Below are 20,654 nucleotides of genomic sequence, written 5' to 3'. Positions count from 1 at the left end.
AACTGGGCCCAATCAGCCATTTGTGGCCAAGTGTCATTATTTTGTGGGGTCACTATTACTTTGCAGCACTGCCTTAACCCTCTTGGGCATGGAGTTCACCAGAGCTTCACAGGTTGTCACTGGAGACCTCTTCCACTCCTCCATGAGGACATCACGGAGCTGGTGGATGTTAGAGACCTTGCGCTCCTCCACCTTCTGTTTGAGGATGCCCCACAGATGCTCAATAGGGTTTAGGTCTGGAGACATGCTTAGTCAGTCCATCACCTTTACCCTCAATGTCTTTAACAAGGCAGTGGTCGTCTTGGAGGTGTGTTTGGGGTCATTATGTTGGAATACTGCCCTGCGGCACAATCTCCCAAAGAGAGGGGATCATGCTCTGCTGCAGTATGTCACAGTATATGTTGGCATTCATTGTCCCTCAAGGAACTGTAGCTACCCAATTCTGGCAGCACTCATGCAGCCCCAGACCATGACATTCCCACCACCATGCTTGACTGTAGGTAAGACAAACTTGTCTGTGTACTCCTTACCTGGTTGCTGCCAGGGCCGGCCCTACCATGGGTCCCGTGGGACCATGGGACCCAGGCGGCACTTAGAGAGGGGCGGCCCCCGGCCGTCTCTTCTCTTCTTCGGCTATTGTAAAAAAAAAAAAAGGCCCGCAGCCGGCCTGACATGCACACTGCGCATGCGCCGCTGCTCGGGAAAGCCCGCAAACGTTCGGCTATTTCCGGGAATATGATACAGGAGATGGTCAGAGGCTGTGCGGAAATGATACAGGAGATGGTCAGATACTGTGCGGACATGATACAGGAGATGGTCAGATACTGTGCGGACATGATACAGGAGATGGTCAGAGAGTGTGAGGATATAATATGGGAGATCGTCAGAGAGTGTATGGACATGATACAGGAGATGGTCAGAAAGTGTGCAGACATGATACAGGAGATGGTCAGAGAGTGTGTGGACATGATACAGGAGGTATTCAAGGAAAAAGTTTGACCGCACTCAAAAGTAGATAAACTTGAAGTGTTTATTCCCATAAATTGGAAGAAACAGTGCATCACACAGACATGGACATGGTTGACGCGTTTCACGACTCTATGGGTCGCTTACTCATAACCAATAATTTGAGATTAGCGAGGAGATCATATAGATGGGCTGGCAAGAAAATCAGCTAAAAAACAAATTCAGGGAAGTGCACTCACACACACCCAGAACTTGACGTAAAACGCCTTGCACCTGTAAATCGCTCGCCTCAAACCAATAAAAAAGACAAAATTAAACACCACACGAAGACACACTCTATATCCATACCAGAAAAACATTCTTGATAAAATCACGAAAAATGTAAAAAACCACAAAAATATATATATCCGACAGCAACATCCCCCATAGAGCACATAGATGTGAACACTCAGATAAAAATGTATGTGAATAAATGAATATATAAAGTGCTGAGGGAACTGTGAAATGGTTGTGAAAACAACCTGTTATCAATGTGTATAAAATACCGAAGTGTATATAGTTATCCATAAACTGTCAAAGCATTAATATAAAAATATTGAAAGTGATAAGAAAAAAACGTGTACGGATATATTTGTACTTGCAAGACGTGTATGTGTATAAATACTTAAAAATAAAGGGTACAAAGAGTGTGTGAAAGTGTGGTTCGAAACCCAAGAAAAATATAAAAATATAAAAAAAAAAAGGAATAAAGAATGTGTATAGTGAAAAATATAAAATTATAAGGTTAGTATAAGTTTTTATGTCAGATAGCGATTTCCCCCATGGTTTACATCTATCAATATATATTTACAAGGATTCCTCTGATTTTTTAGTTATTTATCTGATGTAGCCCACATATTAATTTATAATCATTCGAGTTTTTGTACATATCCTATTTTTTCTTATAAGTAGTAACATCCTTGTCCCTTTCTTCATTTTATAGACAATTTAGATGGAACCTACCTCTTGTCATGTCCTCCACGCTTATATGATCTTTTTCATTTGTATATTTTACCATATGTTTATGAGCGTGTTAACCATGACTTTCCATTCATCAATTTTTTATATCTTGGTAGAATGTTCCTGTTTGAAACCCTTTTTCCCTTTTTCTCTTAAAAAATTTAAGACTTTTAAAAAATTTAAAAACTTTTCAAAAAAAATATGAATAAAAAATGTGTATAGTGAAAAATATAAAATGATAAAGGTTAGTATAAAATTAACATTGAGTGTACAGTCATAAATAAGGATTTAAAGAATAAACGAGTTTTCAAAAAATTAGAAAAAAATTTAATTTTTTCCTCCAGCTCCTCCTCCTCCTCATCCTCCTCATCCTCCAGAACTGTGCCCCTGCTGGACAATTGTGTCCCTGGCGTTTGTGTGTGCAGGAACCCACCCTCGGAGCCCCTTGCGAATGACTGCCCTGAAAGCCTTTGAAATGTTACCTCTTCATCCTCCTCCTCCTCCTCCTCATCCTGTGCCACATCCTCTTCCATCATCGCCCGAATTGTTTTTTCAAGGAGGCATAGAAGTGGGATAGTTAAGCTGAGAACGGCGTCATTGCCACTGGCCATGTTGGTGGAGTACTCAAAACAGCGCAACAAGGCACAATATATGCAAATGTCAAATATGCAAACTATGCCGCAATTTAATGTTTTTTACACCAAAAGGGTGTGTATTGAATAGCGGAATAGGATAAAAAACTGTGTATCTCACACGTACAAACACAGACTAGGCCCGATTCATTTTTTTCCTACCCTAAAGGGAGGATGAGGAAGAGGAGTATGGAACAGGCAGCACCCTCAAATCTTCAGAAGTATGAGATGAACCCCAAAAACTTGGAAAGGTGGATCTCACACGTACCAACACAGACTATTCCGCAATTTAATTGAGCCCCAAAGGTTTTTATTGAATAGCGGAATAGGAAATATGATCAAAAAAAAGTGTATGTTTTTCACACGTACAGAAGCACACTAGGCCCCAATTACTATTGTTTGTACACCTAAAAGGATGGATGAGGAGGAGGAGGAGGAGGAGTATAGAACAGGCAGCACCCTCAAAGCTTCAGAAGTATGAGATGAACCCCAAAAACTTGGAAAGGTGGATCTCACACGTACCGACACAGACTATTCCGCAATTTAATTGAGCCCCAAAGGTTTTTATTGAATAGCGGAATAGGAAATATGATCAAAAAAAAGTGTATGTTTTTCACACGTACAGAAGCACACTAGGCCCCAATTACTATTGTTTGTACACCTAAAAGGATGGATGAGGAAGAGGAGGAGGAGGAGTATAAAACAGGCAGCACCCTCAAAGCTTCAGAAGTATGAGATGAACCCCAAAAACTTGGAAAGGTGGATTTCACACGTACCGACACAGACTATTCCGCAATTTAATTGAGCCCCAAAGGTTTTTATTGAATAGCGGAATAGGAAATATGATCAAAAAAAAGTGTATGTTTTTCACACGTACAGAAGCACACTAGGCCCCAATTACTATTGTTTGTACACCTAAAAGGATGGATGAGGAGGAGGAGGAGGAGGAGTATAGAACAGGCAGCACCCTCAAAGCTTCAGAAGTATGAGATGAACCCCAAAAACTTGGAAAGGTGGATCTCACACGTACCGACACAGACTATTCCGCAATTTAATTGAGCCCCAAAGGTTTTTATTGAATAGCGGAATAGGAAATATGATTAAAAAAAAGTGTATGTTTTTCACACGTACAGAAGCACACTAGGCCCCAATTACTATTGTTTGTACACCTAAAAGGATGGATGAGGAAGAGGAGGAGGAGGAGTATAGAACAGGCAGCACCCTCAAAGCTTCAGAAGTATGAGATGAACCCCAAAAACTTGGAAAGGTGGATCTCATACGTACCGACACAGACTATTCCGCAATTTAATTGAGCCCCAAAGGTTTTTATTGAATAGCGGAATAGGAAATATGATCAAAAAAAAGTGTATGTTTTTCACACGTACAGAAGCACACTAGGCCCCAATTACTATTGTTTGTACACCTAAAAGGATGGATGAGGAGGAGGAGGAGGAGGAGTATAGAACAGGCAGCACCCTCAAAGCTTCAGAAGTATGAGATTGTATTCACTGTACCCCACAAAGATTGTGTTCACTGTACCCCACAAAGATTGTGTTCACTGTACCCCACAAAGGTTTTGTTCACTGCACCCCACAAAGATTGTGTTCACTGCACTCCAAAAGGATTGTCTTCACTGCACCCCACAAAGATTGTGTTCACTGTACCCCACAAAGGTTTTGTTCACTGCACCCCACAAAGATTGTGTTCACTGTACCCCACAAAGGTTTTGTTCACTGCACCCCACAAGGATTGTCTTCACTGCACCCCACAAGGATTGTCTTCACTGCACCCCACAAGGATTGTCTTCACTGCACCCCACAAAGATTGTGTTCACTGTACCCCACAAAGATTTTGTTCACTGCACTCCAAAAGGATTGTCTTCACTGCACCCCACAAAGATTGTGTTCACTGTACCCCACAAAGGTTTTGTTCACTGCACCCCACAAAGATTTTGTTCACTGTACCCCACAAAGATTTTGTTCACTGCACCCCACAAGGATTGTCTTCACTGCACCCCACAAGGATTGTCTTCACTGCACCTCACAAAGATTGTGTTCACTGTACCCCACAAAGGTTGTGTTCACTGCACCCCACAAAGGTTTTGTTCACTGCACCCCACAAAGATTGTGTTCACTGCACCCCACAAAGGTTTTGTTCACTGCACCCCACAAAGATTGTGTTCACTGTACCCCACAAAGATTGTGTTCACTGCACCCCACAAAGATTGTGTTCACTGTACCCCACAAAGGTTGTGTTCACTGCACCCCACAAAGGTTTTGTTCACTGCACCCCACAAAGATTGTGTTCACTGCACCCCACAAAGATTGTGTTCACTGTACCCCACAAAGGTTTTGTTCACTGCACCCCACAAAGATTGTGTTCACTGTACCCCACAAAGATTGTCTTCACTGCACCCCACAAGGATTGTCTTCACTGCACCCCACAAGGATTGTGTTCACTGTACCCCACAAAGATTTTGTTCACTGCACCCCACAAAGATTGTGTTCACTGTACCCCACAAAGATTTTGTTCACTGCACTCCAAAATGATTGTCTTCACTGCACCCCACAAAGATTGTGTTCACTGTACCCCACAAAGGTTTTGTTCACTGCACCCCACAAAGATTGTGTTCACTGTACCCCACAAAGGTTTTGTTCACTGCACCCCACAAGGATTGTCTTCACTGCACCCCACAAGGATTGTCTTCACTGTACCCCACAAAGATTTTGTTCACTGCACCCCACAAAGATTGTGTTCACTGTACCCCACAAAGATTTTGTTCACTGCACTCCAAAAGGATTGTCTTCACTGCACCCCACAAAGATTGTGTTCACTGTACCCCACAAAGGTTTTGTTCACTGCACCCCACAAAGATTGTGTTCACTGTACCCCACAAAGGTTTTGTTCACTGCACCCCACAAAGATTGTGTTCACTGTACCCCACAAAGATTGTGTTCACTGTACCCCACAAAGGTTTAGTTCACTGCACCCCACAAAGATTGTGTTCACTGTACCCCACAAAGGTTGTGTTCACTGCACCCCACAAAGGTTTTGTTCACTGCACCCCACAAAGATTGTGTTCACTGCACCCCACAAAGATTGTGTTCACTGTACCCCACAAAGGTTTTGTTCACTGCACCCCACAAAGATTGTGTTCACTGTACCCCACAAAGATTGTGTTCACTGTACCCCACAAAGGTTTTGTTCACTGCACCCCACAAAGATTGTGTTCACTGTACCCCACAAAGGTTGTGTTCACTGCACCCCACAAAGGTTTTGTTCACTGCACCCCACAAAGATTGTGTTCACTGCACCCCACAAAGATTGTGTTCACTGTACCCCACAAAGGTTTTGTTCACTGCACCCCACAAAGATTGTGTTCACTGTACCCCACAAAGATTGTGTTCACTGCACTCCAAAAGGATTGTCTTCACTGCACCCCACAAAGATTTTGTTCACTGCACCCCACAAGGATTGTCTTCACTGCACCCCACAAGGATTGTCTTCACTGCACCCCACAAAGATTGTGTTCACTGCACCCCACAAAGGTTTTGTTCACTGCACCCCACAAAGATTGTGTTCACTGTACCCCCCCAAAGATTTTGTTCACTGCACCCCACAAGGATTGTCTTCTCTGCACCCCACAAAGATTGTGTTCACTGTACCCCCCAAAGATTTTGTTCACTGCACCCCACAAGGATTGTCTTCACTGCACCCCACAAGGATTGTCTTCACTGCACCCCACAAAGATTGTGTTCACTGTACCCCCACAAAGGTTTTGTTCACTGCACCCCACAAAGATTTTGTTCACTGCACTCCAAAAGGATTGTGTTCACTGCACCCCAAAAAGATTGTGTTCACTGCAGCCCACACACAGAAAAATGGATGTGGATCACTGACACCTGCCTATCTCCTATCCCACACCACACAGCAATATCGATTGTAGTTTGTAGAACACAGTTTCCCTAAAATTCAGCAGACTCTGTCCCTAACAGGATTGAGAAGAGATCGTAGATCAGGAGAACTAAGTGCAGACCCCACCCCACACAGCAATATCGATTGTAGTTTGTAGAACACTCTGACCCTAAAATTCAGCAGCAGCCTCTCCCTAACAGGATTGAGAAGAGATCGTAGATCAGGATTGAGTGCAGACCCCACCCCCCACACAGCAATATCGATTGTAGTTTGCAGAAGACACTGACCCTATAATTCAGCAGACTCTATCCCTAAAATGCCTACAACTCGCCCTGCCTAAACACTCCGACCTGTCCCTCAATTCTATCCGGACACAAATGGTTTTTTCCTGCCTATCTTTCCCTAATCAGCAGCCAGCACGTTGATGTGTGCTCTGTCCCTGATCTAAGCAGCATAATGACGCCGCTGCGGCTGCCTCGAACTTATAAAGACTTGGTCACATGCTTCAGACGGCCAATCACAGCTACTGAGACATTTGCAGGCATGGCTGGGATGGCTTAAGGCACACCAGTTAAACGATTGTTGATTGGCTGTTGAAAGACCGCCATGAAAAGAGCGCCAAAGCATGCAAAACCCGGAAATAAAACGAATATACAGTAAAGTGTCCGTGTTCGTGTTCGGGTAACAAAAATCCAATTATTCGGTACGAACACGAATAATACAGTCCGTGTTCGCTCAACACTAGTTATGAGTAAGCGACCCATAGAGTCGTGAAACGCGTCAACCATGTCCATGTCTGTGTGATGCACTGTTGCTTCCAATTTATGGGAATAAACACTTCAAGTTTATCTACTTTTGAGTGCGGTCAAACTTTTTCCTTGAATATCTGACTACTGGAAGGCGGATCCGACCGGCACCTGGGTGTTTTGCCTCACCTGAGCGGCTTTTTCTGTGTTGTTTGAGACATGATACAGGAGATGGTCAGAGAGTGTGCGGACATGATACAGAAGATGGTCAGAGAGTGTGTGGACATGATACAGGAGATGGTCAGAGAGTGTGCGGACGTGATACAGGAGATGGTCAGAGAGTGTGCGGACGTGATACAGGAGATGGTCAGAGAGTGTAGGGACATGATACAGGAGATGGTCAGAAAGTGTGTGGACATGATACAGGAGATGGTCAGAGTGTGCGGACATAAAACAGGTGAAGGTCAAAGAGTGCGCGGACGTGATACAGGAGAAGGTCAAAGAGTGTGCGGACATGATACAGGAGATGGTCAGAGAGTGTGCGGACATGATACAGAAGATGGTCAGAGAGTGTGTGGACATGATACAGGAGATGGTCAGTGAGTGTGCGGACGTGATACAGGAGATGGTCAGAGAGTGTGCGGACGTTATACAGGAGATGGTCAGAGAGTGTAGGGACATGATACAGGAGATGGTCAGAAAGTGTGTGGACATGATACAGGAGATGGTCAGAGTGTGCGGACATAAAACAGGTGAAGGTCAAAGAGTGCGCGGACGTGATACAGGAGAAGGTCAAAGAGTGTGCGGACATGATACAGGAGATGGTCAGAGAGTGTGCGGACATGATACAGAAGATGGTCAGAGAGTGTGTGGACATGATACAGGAGATGGTCAGTGAGTGTGCGGACGTGATACAGGAGATGGTCAGAGAGTGTGCGGACGTGATACAGGAGATGGTCAGAGAGTGTAGGGACATGATACAGGAGATGGTCAGAAAGTGTGTGGACATGATACAGGAGATGGTCAGAGTGTGCGGACATAAAACAGGTGAAGGTCAAAGAGTGCGCGGACGTGATACAGGAGAAGGTCAAAGAGTGTGCGGACATAATACAGGAGAAGGTTAAAGAGTGTGCGGACATGCTACAGGAGACTACAAATCTACTACAAGATATGGGGTCAGAGAATGTGGACTTGATAGAGGTGGTCAGAGACTAAGGACACTTGGTTTGGTTTGGGGTTCAGGCTCGGGCATGTTGGGGCTACAGGCGGGGTGGGGGGTTAGGGACTTTTTGTTCTCTTGTTTTTGTTTGGGACTGGTTTCTACCCTTCACAGGTACCTCCTATGCTCTTCATCTCCTGTATACGGATGCTTCCTACGGTGGTTGACGCACTGCCCCCTGTTGACTGGTCTCTGGGGTAACTCACCGGACTGGGACTGCCCTTTTCTCGCTTACCATGGCTATGGACAATTTGACTGTCCTCTCCTGGACGTCAGGGGGCTTAACGATAAAGTGAAAAGGGCCCTGGTTTTTAATTATCTGCAGAAATATACTCCTCAGGTCATATTTTTATAAGAAACGCATTTGACCGGGTCTAGGGTTTTGGCCCTTAAGTGGGCGTTTGTGGCGCATGGCTTCCACTCCATGTTCTCCACTCACGCCAGGGGGCTATCTATCCTAGTGTCTCGTTCACTTTAATGCTCGGTGAAACAGGTGGTCACTGATATCTACGGGCGCTATGTTATCGTCTAATTGCAACTTGAGAATGTGGTGTATACTTTCTTATCTGTCTATATTCCACCCCCGTTCAGTCTAGCCTTCTGGGACAAGGTAATGGCCCAATTGCTACAGGTGGCTGAAGGGCCTTTATTGATTGCGGGAGATTTTAATGCGGTGATGTCACCTGCAGTGGATAGGTATCCGGGTGAGATATCGGCTTCTTCCTCTCTTGCGGCTTCGGTCGACAAATACCAGTTGGTGGACTGCTGGAGGTGGAGGAACCCGACTAGTAGAGAATATTCGTGTTACTCGGCCTCCTATAAGACTCTCTCCCGGTTGGACCTTTGTTTGGTCTCCCCGGACTTGCTTCCGAGATTAATATCCGTCTCCTACTTGCCCAGGGCCATTTCGGACCACTCTCCTATGCTGATTAAAATTGGCCTCTCCTCCTCACTTGGTTACAAACTGTGGCGGTTGAGCCCCCAGTGGCTCAATGAAGAAATTTTTTTTCAATATCACTGCAAAGGAGATGGCTCATTTCTGGCTGGTAAATCAGGAGACGGCTTCTGGTGCTATGGTCTGGGATGCCTTCAAGGCTACCATGGGGGGCTCGGTGGCCGGTGTCATTAAACAACTCAGGGAAGATAGAGCCTGGCGGGTGGAATCTCTCCAATCAGAGGCGACTAAGGCTGAATTGGAATACGTTAAAAACCCCTCAGAGAATTACTCCATATGGCGGGACAGTGCTAGACAGTTGGATCTTGTTTTAATTGAAAAGACTCAGAAAAAATTACTCTATCAAAAGCAGCGAGTGTTTGAATATGGTGATAAAAATAGTAAGATTCTGGCGTATCTCTCTCGCTCTGAGCACCTGGTCACGGCTATTGCTGGTGTCTATGATGCTCAGCATCGGATGTGCACAGAGGGCACGGAGATAGCGGGAGCCTTTCTAGATTTTTTTAGGTCCTTATACTCCTCCAGGGCCACCTACTCCCAAGCTGCTCTAGACTCTTACTTACGGAATATCTCGATGGAGACACTCGAGGTGGAAGATAGTATGTCGCTTGAGGACCCTATTACAACTGAGGAGATCGCAGCTGCGATTTCCTCTTTTGCGGCTAACAAGACACCAGGGATGGACGGTTTTCCGATTGAGTGGTACAGAGCTTACTCGGAGACCCTAGTCCCCCGACTGTCCAAGGTTTATGCTGAAGCTTTTGAGACTGGGACGCTCCCACCCTCCCTTCGGGAGGCTTTGATAGTATTGATACCAAAGCCCAACAAGGACCCGATGTACTGCGAATCTTATAGGTCAATTTCCCTGATTAATGCGGATGTCAAAATTCTGGCAAAGGTTTTGTCCCGTAGGGTGAATAACGTTGTTTCTAAGATTGTTCACTCTGACCAAACTGGATTCATTCCAGGACGCTCTACGGCGATAAACCTGCGTAGTCTATTTGTCAACCTGCAGGCTCCCCCCTCTGGAGTGGACACCAGACTGATATTATCCTTAGATGCTCATAAAGCATTTGATTCGGTGGAGTGGCCCTATTTATTCGCAGTGCTGGGCCGAATGGGATTTGGTCCGAAATTTATCAGGTGGGTGCAATTACTCTATGATTCGCCAGTGGCGCGTCTGCAAGTCAATAACAGGGTTACCGAACAGTTTTCAGTGTGCTGGGGTACTAGGCAGGGGTGCCCTTTTCCCCCCCTGCTGTTTGCCCTGGCTCTGGAACCATTGGCTAACTTACTTAGACATGATGTGAGGATTCGCAGCTGCAGGGTGGGGGAGTTGGAAGAAAAAACGTCTTTATATGCAGACGATATGCTTCTTTATTTGGATGACTCCCAGGAATCCTTGGATGCTGCCCTGGAGGGGATAGAATCCTTCGGGCAGTTCTCGGGATTAAGGTTAACTGGGATAAGTCAGTGTCGTTTCCCCTTGACCCTAGCCGGGCTACTGCCCTGGTGCTTCCACGCAACCTTCAGGTGGTGACTAAATTTCGATACCTGGGTGTGGTTGTCCAGCAACCGGTGGACATGTACGTTGACAACAATATTGCTCCGATGATACAGCGCTTGAAACAGACGCTGGTTACTTGGAGCAAATTGCCACTCAACTTGATGGGTAGAATCAATATATTTAAGATGATCTATCTGCCCCGCTTCCTATATCTATTTTGGCAAGCGCCAGTGTATCTTCCCAAGCGGCTGTTTGCAAGCATCGAATCCATACTGATTTCTTATATTTGGGGTATGAAGCCGGCGCGGATCTCTTTTAGCACGCTAAAACTCCCTGCTCATGCTGGGGGTCTCGCGGCTCCAGATCTGCAGGCTTATTACTTGGCTGCTCAATTGACGCATGTCCATTATTGGTTTTTCCCAGACCTGCCGAGCGCGGCAGTTACCGCATCGGCAGCAGTGATGGGCTCCTTAACTCATTGTATAGGAAAGGTCCTTATCCGGTGGAGGGCGCGGATATCATTAAATTATCCTGCAAAATTGTTCATATCTGTAATGCTAGACTGGGGGGTTCTTCCTTCAATAGGTCCCCTAATGCTCCTTTATGGTTTAATCCGGGACTGCAAGATTTGTATAGGATGGATTCCTCTAGGAGGTGGGCGGGATTTGACTTAAAATATGCTCATCAATTGTTTGTGAACCATGCCTTTAAGTCCTTTGCTGAGTTGAGGGCGGAGCTGGGGATTCCCTTGACGTGCTGGTTTCTGTACCAGCAACTTCGGCACACGGTGGCGGCCCAATTTGGACTTCGGGGGTTCACCTGGCTCCGACTCGGTTAGAGAAGGAATTGATGAATACCGATCACACTAAACACATTTCTCGATTCTATGGGTTGGCCCTTGGCCAGGGTGAGGGGAGGATGGTGTCCCTACGGGCGAAATGGCAGGCAGATATACCTCACCTGGAGCTGGCGGACTGGGATGATTTGCTCAGTGCCCAGTTCCATGGATTGATAGCTGCGGGGGATAGGGTTGTTCAGCTTAATTACTTGCATAGGATTTACTACACTCCCTGTCGTCTCTTTGCGATGGGGAGGCGTGCCTCCCCATTATGTTTCCGTTGCCAGGAAACTTCTTCCACATGGTCTGGTTGTGTCCGCTGATCCAGTCCTTTTGGAAGGGGGTATGTACCTTTATCGCGGATAAATTGGCACTGCCGAATATCTGTGCACCGGACAGATGCCTACTTGGCAATCTAGAGGAGGAGGGTATTCGGCAGTCACAAAGGACTCTGCTGTGTATACTTTTCTTCTACACCAAAAAACTGATTGCCCTGCGATGGAAGCAAGATGCTCCACCCACGGTAGCAGCCTGGGTGGAACTGGTTAACAATGCTCTTCCCATGTATAAACTTACCTATCTGGCTAGAGGCTCCACGAAAAAATTTGCTAAGGTATGGTCCTCATGGCTGGACTCGGTCCTAGGGTCCAGAGAGGTCTAGGCTCCTGAGATGACACGACAGTGTGTGTTTGTTTTGCCAAATTTATCGCTTCTCTTCATTGACGTTCTTGCCTCTGCTACTTTTGTGGGTGCCAGGGGCTGGGTGGGGGGTGGTGCTTCTTCCCTGCGGTGGGTTGCATACTTATTTACGGATGTGTTGGGAACGCAATCTGTGAAGGGTTTTGTAAAGTTTTTAATTTCTCCTCATGATATTTGGAAGGTTTATATGTTCTAAGTTGTTGGGGGGAAGGGGGGGTGGAAGGGGGGAAAATATTAAAAAAAAAAAAAAAAATGAATTACAAAGTTTCTGGTTGGATGGGGAGAGGTGGGGTTGAGGCAGCCATCTAAGGCCGCTGTGTTTGTGATACTGTGGTTGATGTTATTCTGCTCCTTTGCCCTGCACTAAGGTCTGTATAATTCTAGGATATGCATTGTTTCCTCCTTGATTGTACTCCTTGATTTGTATTGGACTGTTGGTTGTGTTTTGTGTTCTATTAACCACTTGCCGACCGCCGCACGATTATCTACGTCGGCGGTCAGTCCCTCACAGGCAAAGTGACGTAGGGCTACGTCGCTTGCTTGTGAGGGTCTAAGGAGCGAGCACGCGCCCCCAGAGGCGCGCTCCCGCGTGGTCACGGACCCCCCCGTGCGTGTGACCGGCGGACCCGATGTCCGCCGGCCACTCTGCGATCGGCGGGGGAGAGGGAGAAAGTCAGGCGGCTTGTGTAAACAAGCCACCTGTCATTCTCCTCGGTGTAAAAACACTGATCACACGGATCTACTATGTAGATCCGTTGATCAGTGTCCTTACAGCTCCAGCCACAGCCAATCACAGTAGAAAGCATGCCCCTAGGGACACACACAGCCCCTCCCTCTCAAATAAAGTTAACCCCTTCACTACCAGTGTATTTTTACAGTAACAGTGCATATGTTTAGCACTGATTACTGTAGAAATGTCACTGGTAACCCCAAAAGTGTCAAAAATGTCAGTCAAGGGTCCGATCTGTCCGCCGCAATGTCGCAGTACCGCAAAAAAAATCGCAGATCGCCGCCATTACGCGTTAAAAAAAAAACAACAAAAATGACAAAAATCTTTCCCTTTGTTAGTAAATGCGATAACTTTTGCGCAAACCAATCAAAATACGCTTTTTGCGATTTTTTTTACCAAACATAGGTAGCATAAAACAAATTGGCCGAAAATGTTAAAAAATTTTGATTTTTAAATTTTTTTGGGGGGAATTTCATATAAAAAAATGTGAAAAATATTGCTATTTTTGCAAAATTTACGCTCTTTTTTTGTTTATAGTGCGTGATCAAAAAATCGCACAGGTGATCAAATACCACCAAAAGAAAGCTCTGTTTGTGGGAAAAAAAGGACACCAAATTCGTTTAGGTACAGCGTCGCACGACCGCGCAATTGTCCGTTAAAGTCACGCAGTGCCGAATCGCAAAATACCCCCTGGTCAGGAAGGGGGTAAAATATTCCGGGGCTTAAGTGGTTAATAAAAATACCTTTAAAAAAAAAAAAAGAGACTAAGGACACAGCCGACAGCACAGAAAGATGAGGAGGACTTGTTTACAGAGAAGATGGGGTGATAATCACCTTGTCGTGTCCCAGCCGGTCACTGGACTCATCCACAGCCTGGGCATGTAGAAACATGGCCGCGGGCTGACTTTCAAACTGCACATGTGCTGCTCGGACTCAGGCAAGCTTGGCCTAGCTCGGCCAATCGGGCTCAGGCAAGCTCAGCCTAGCTCGGCTGTTTGGGCCCGGGCAAGCTCGGCCTAGCAATGACATCATGCCCTCGGGAGACACCAGTGAGTGGAGTGGCCGGGCTGTGAGTCTGCGGCCGTCCTGGCACAAATTTTTTGTGATTCTTCCTGGGACACAGTCAGACCAGGAAAATCAGGACTGTTGGCAACTTTGCAGTACCACTATATTGTTCTGCTCAATCCAATTAAAATCAGGGGTAATCCTACCTCCAAAATCGAATCTTTCTAGCTAGAACATGTATGCAATAAATATATAAAACGGTCCATCTCTAATTCTTTGAATATATTGATTCAATCACAAAAAAAATAGTTGTATAAATCATTTTGCATAGATATTAGAGGTGGAGGGGACATCTAGTGGCCAAAAACAGATATGACACCCATGAAGAACCATGTGATGGCTATGCAACATAAAATAAAATATATAAAAATTAAATGTTGTGACCTCCTTTGAGGACAGAAGTCAATTATTTCTGGTGAGTGCAGTGTGCTTCTGTTTGGGGAAAAGGAAGAGCACTATTTTCCTTTGGTGTCACCTTTTATCACCTTTGGATTTATTTAATTTTCACTGGGCACCACATTTAGACTTTTTATTATGGACTTTAAGTTTTGTTGCACATTTGCCTATTCTATATTGTTTATTTCATTGGATGACACATTGTTTGATCATATGTACTACATTTTAAGAGTGTGGTCTTGTCCTTAGTTCTTTGTTAGGACTTTCAATAAAATGAAAAAAGCGAGTGTTCGAAGACATCTGGGGGATCTCTTCCAAAAGATTAGTAAACAGTAGGGATGGGCTTTATGTTCGAGTCAAACTTAAGTTCGACTCAAACATCAGCTGTTCATGTGTTTGCTGAACACACCCACAAATGGGGTGCTCAGTGGGAGGTTCGCCCACAGATGAGCACCCCATAATGCACTGCGCTGTTAAAGTGCATTAATTGCTAATGATTAGTCAAAGCATGTACCTGACCTGTGTGCTTTGGCCAATCACAGCACAATGTCCTGTCAGAGCCATAATCGGCCAAAGGCAGGGTGTCTTTGCACAATCATGGCTCAGGGGCTAAGTCCACGCCTCACACTATATAAAGCTGCTGCTTATACGGCAGCCATGTATAGTGTGTGATAATAGAGGTTAGGCAGGTAGTTAGTGGATAGTGTGTTGAGTTTGTTTAGCACAGTCAGTAGTGTACAGGCTTACCCCACTTTTAAAATGTATGGGTATGTTGTAGTCCTCTGTCCCTTCTTGGTGCTCCCCAAGTTTTGGGTCGCTGTCACTTATAGTTCATGAGCAGTGCCATGCCAAGCTGACCAAGATTTCCCATAAACGCCCATTGTTAAAGACAGGGAGCAATGCCATGTCAAGCTGCCCAATATTTCCAATAGACACCAATGTTAAAGACAGAGAGCAGAGCCATGCCAAGCTGACCAATATTTCCCATAGACGCCAATGTTAAAGACAGGGAGCATTGTCATGCCAAGCCATCGCGTGACGTCAGACGGGGCGGTAGCCCCGCAACTTGCCTACAAAAGAGCTGTCAAAGATGGAAAAAGGCATGCGGTGGGACGCCTCAGAAGAGGCAAAGCATTTTTTTATTTTTTTTTTCTATTTTTTGGGTCAGCGGGTGTCATGATTGACAATTGATTTACATCAAGGGACACTATTTTTTTTTTCTTTTTAATAAAGGACTTGTCAAAAACTGTGTTCTGCGTTTTTTTTTTATTTTTTACATGTAGCCCTGCCCTCTTGGGGGTGGCTTGTTGCATGAGTGTCCTCTTCACTTCTTACGCCCTGAGCCTGCTCCAACCCGTCTGACACTATTAGTTCGGTCATTGTGAATAACTGAGACCACAGGTGTTGCAGTGAATAAACAATTTACTGCTTTTGACTTTTAGATGTAAAACAGGAATATGCAAACATAATCAGAAATAACAGATGTTGCTAGAGGGATAGATCCTGAATTCCCAACCAAGGATTTAGGCCTTTTAGTTTAGCACTCGGGATCCAGAACACAGGCCACACATACATATGCACAAACAAATGTGTACGTATGCTAGAGGATTGCGCTCAGCAACGATAAACAATACTTAAAATAAGCTGAAGTAATTAGAGAGTGACCACAGATAAGAATGACTACACTTGGTAACTGGAATGCAAGGTAAGCAATGTATCAATATTGGAATAACTATCATAGTGCACTCTGTGTACTAACGGGGGCCCCCTTTATGATGAACTGCAATAGCCTCCTGAAAAGTGAGGCTTCACTTGTCTTCACAGGCAAGGAATTCCCAACAATCTGAGGAAAGTATTTGTAATCCAAAAGGGGTAGAGAGGATGAACTGTATTCCCCAAAGCAATCAATAGTTATAATCCACAGAGAAGCAAACGTAACAATTCCTTATGCGTCACAACAGGTTGACAGCCTAGGACTGGATTTAGGCCTAAGGCCAAGTTCACCCACCTCGCACTATATTTGTATCTGCAGTGTCCAGTGGTTCAACTAAATGTTGATATGGCCTTTATAAAGTACACAGTCTATTTGCCCTTCACTGGAATCAGTCTAGGTCTGTATTTAATAGAGATGCAAATACTGGATGTCTCTCACCCAAACCGGTAGATCCGCTTCCCTCTGCGACCAGGCTCCACTCTGCTCAGCGTCAGCCACCTTCCGCTCGGTCACGCCACCGAGACTCCTCCGCATGCTCACACAGCCGGGTTCACTCCGGTGTCCGCCACTAGGCCTCGGCCTAAGTTCCTGCGATCCGCAGCAGCTCTTCCCCTTCTGTCCAGTGCGCTGTCCTCGAGGCAAGAGAGCGAAGCAAAGTCCTGCATCCCTTTATATAACCACTCCCAGCAAGCTCCTCGCGTCCTGTTGCTCCCTTGAAGAAAGGTCTTTCTGTCTCAGCAGTCTATGATCCTGGCTCCTCCCGGACTACATCTCCCATAATGCCTAAGTCACTATCTTGCAGAACTTTATTAACAATACCAGCCGTGCGACCTGGCTACATAAACTTTTTTGGTGAATGGGTAGGGGTACGATGTACCTGATACCCATTCATATAGAGGGGGCTGGGATCTGGGATCCCAGATTCTCATAAGCTCCCCACCCGCAGACCCCCACAGCAACAGCCCAGGGTTGTCGGGAAGAGGCCCTTATCCCCATCAACATGGAGACAAGGTACTTTGGGGAGCACCCCAAAGCACCCTCCCCATGTTGAGGGCAAGTGGTATGGTCCAAGAGGGGGGGGCGCTCACTTGTTCCCCCCCCCCCCCCACTCCATCCTGGCTTGCCAGGCTGCATGCTGCATGCTCTTACAAGGGTCTGGTATGCCGTTTTTTTTTTTTAATTTTGGCGTGGGGTTCCCCTTAAAGTTAATACTAGATCTGAAGGGCCTGGTATGGAATGGGGGGGGGGGGGCTATGCCTTTCTTTCATTTTTTTTATATCTGTATTGCCGGAACCTGACAAAACATTAGAGCCGCAAGCAAGTTTAAGTTACATTTTTCCTTAAGAAATGTCAATATTGCTGCAGCAGGCTACATACATTGTACAAATGCGTTACTTTACAGGCACATTAAGGGGACCCCCCAGGCACAATATTTAAATGAATTTTTATGGTTTTCACTTTAAGCATTCTTAAAATCACTGCTCCTGTAAAATCGATTGTTTTAAAAAAAAAATATTTGCATTGATACATGTCCCCCAGGGCAGTACCCAGGTCCCCATACACTTTTTATGGCAATAACTTTCATATAAGCCTTTAAAATGAGGACTTGATTTTTCATGTTCGTGTCCCATTGACTTTAATAGAGTTTGCTAGAACTTTTTCCCTGTTTGAGATGTTCTGCTGCGAACCAAACTGGGGGGTGTTCGGCCCATCACTAATAAACAGCGTCACCATGGCATTTCTGGGAATTTTAACTCGGGTTACCAAGTAAAGAAGGTTTAATATACTGATCCAAAATCTCTGAACCTTCAGGAAGTAGGTATATATTACAAGTAAAATAAATCAATTATCTTCAGTCTCTCAGATAATGTCTTTTGTAGAGAAAGAACTATAAAAAGACAATATTTGGATCAGAGCTGGCTTCTGGTTGTGTTATCAGTCAGAAAACCACTGCAGCTTTCACGCTTACTTTTTCTGGGAATCAGAGCCAGGTCTCCCCTCTGGCGTGTGGCCGCCAGGACTTCCAGGTTTCACCCAAAGTACGTGCATGGTGACATCAGGAGCAGGCAATATTAAGTCTTTCTTCAACTTTGGGCTCTCAAAGCACTGTACAAATAAAAAGAAGTGCAATATCATATACACAGGTTTTGGGCCTCCTGGATAAAACACAGAAGAGTGCCAGTGTTGCCTACACAATCCAGTCAGATTCCAGAAAGTTTGTAATATGGCTAATAATTCAACTGGAAGCTGGTTGTTGGTTACTGTGCGAATATCAACCCTAATGGTGTCTCATGTTAAAACCCCATTTAGTTTCTAAATCTATATACAGCACATGCTTCTGAGGATGTAATTTCCTTGTTTTGTAATTTCAGGTTTTGTAAATTCATTTTTGCAGAAATATGTCACATGAAGTGTTACTTTGCACAATAATGAGTCCTTATCTTTGCTAAAGGAAATTTTGTGCAGAAGTTCTATCCGGCTCACAGAGGATGCTTGTTCCAGTCTGTGCCCGAAAGCCAACCCATTTCTCCTAATTCTAGTCGGTCAGTTCTCCTCTTTTGCTCTGTAGCATATTTATAGGTATGAAAAATAGAGAAGTATTTTAAGATGTTTGAGGGTAATGGCAACATCTAAAAATAAAAATGAATATATTTTTATGTATATTTATCTAGTAAATGAGTAAAATTCTCATTTATGTTTAGTTTACAGGCTTTAAAGATGATGAACTCTTCTGGAAATTTCACTGGCTGCCAGCCACAACCTGTTCCTGCCTTCATCCCCATCTTCTTGGGCTTCTTCTTTTTCATTGGCTTTGCCTTGAACTGCATCAGTTTGTGGATATTCTGGTTCAAAGTTAAACCATGGACCTCAATGGTGATTCTCCAGTTCAACTTGGCCATCTCTGATGTCATCATCACCCCAGCCGCTCCTCTGCTTGTTATCTACTACATTACTGACCACTGGACCTTCGGGTTGTTCTTCTGCCAGTTCAAAGTCTTCTTGCTCAGCACTCACACATATGGAAGCATATACTTTCTTGCCCTAATCAGCATGCACCGTTATTTCACTGTTGTCCCTCACCCCAAAAGTCAGGCCTTTAATGGGAAGCCATTCATTACTAAGCTTTGCCTCTTTGTCTGGGGTTGTCTACTTTGTCAAGGTATTCCATTTTTTTTTGCCCTCAAAATTTCTGAGGTCCACGGAGTTATGAAATGTCTCAGCATCCATCAAACAGATCAAACCGTTTTATTTTTTGCCTGGAACTGGGTCATCCTATTTACTGGTCTCCTTATTCCTTTTTCCATAACGTTGGTCTGCTATGCTCTACTGATTCAATATATTCTCAAGGTCAACCCAATGAACTCTCTCAGCAAAGTCATGGTGTCCAAGTCAGTGCAGACTATCCTTGTCTCCCTGATAATTTTCATAATTTGCTACATTCCCTGTCATATCACCAGGTCCATTGCTGTAACAATTACATTGTTCTTCCCAACTTTCTGCTCTTTACTGGAAAATGTTGAAGTTGCGTTTTACATCACTTGGATAATGTCTGGAACAAATTGTTATATGGACCCTATACTGTACTGTTTTACTTCTGAAAGATTTAACAGCATATTCACAAGCTGGTTCCCTTGTCGGCAAAGACGACATAAAAACATCACAGACTTTTCCCACGGTAACCCAGATGAGACTCCTATAGGCACTCAGTGCCCTCTCCCATCTAACAGCGTTACAAACACGGGTCTGTCAGGATCAGTTGAAGGGCAAAGTGAGATGTGAATTTAAACTAAATCCAGGAACAAAAATGTGATAGATTTCGGCTTACCAATCCTTAGATCTGGGGGCTGTATTTGCTTTATTTTATTTTTTCCAGGCCTTTTCCTTTATTTTCTCCAGGTGAGCCTGCCAATAACAAAGCATCTTATTTTAGGACTGCCACACTGTACTACACCAATGGAAGAGCAGCATTGTCACTCTGCAAAAAGACTAAAAGACACCACCACCTCTATTCTTTTCCATACCAGAGGGGAGTAGTTCTCTACAATTCACAGAGAGAGATAATTCTTCTAGATTATCAAGTCATTCATTTTTTGCACCATTAGTGTGCCAGCTGTGACACACAATTTTCCTGCCACAATCAAAGTGCCTGAGCCAACATGTTCGATTTTTTGGGGGAAAAAATACACACATGATGGCACAATTGTATGCGCCATTTTATAATCGTTGGAACATTCAGTTTTCGACTCATCTATGGCAGGAGCAACACTGATAA

General features: G+C 44.8%; 1 protein-coding gene across 1 annotated transcript in view; it reads left to right on the top strand.

Moving 5' to 3' along the window:
* Positions 1-20,161, top strand: part of LOC309559838 (uncharacterized protein) — a gene marked incomplete at its 3' end in the record, with an annotated part of 78,964 nt that extends 58,803 nt beyond the window's left edge. The window contains exons 3-6 of the mRNA XM_082263271.1: positions 9,503-10,575; positions 10,929-11,104; positions 18,834-18,924; positions 19,084-20,161. Coding sequence (XP_082119397.1) covers positions 9,503-10,575; positions 10,929-11,104; positions 18,834-18,924; positions 19,084-20,161 — 2,418 coding nt within the window. The remainder of the gene's footprint in view (positions 1-9,502; positions 10,576-10,928; positions 11,105-18,833; positions 18,925-19,083) is intronic.
* Between the last annotated feature and the right edge of the window lie 493 nt (positions 20,162-20,654).

The sequence above is a fragment of the Pelophylax lessonae genome (assembly GCF_965119305.1).
Source record: "Pelophylax lessonae genome assembly, chromosome: 7".
NCBI classification, from domain to species: domain Eukaryota; kingdom Metazoa; phylum Chordata; class Amphibia; order Anura; family Ranidae; genus Pelophylax; species Pelophylax lessonae.
Note: the sequence above shows the minus strand (reverse complement) of the source record. Positions and strands in the feature narration are given on the sequence as shown.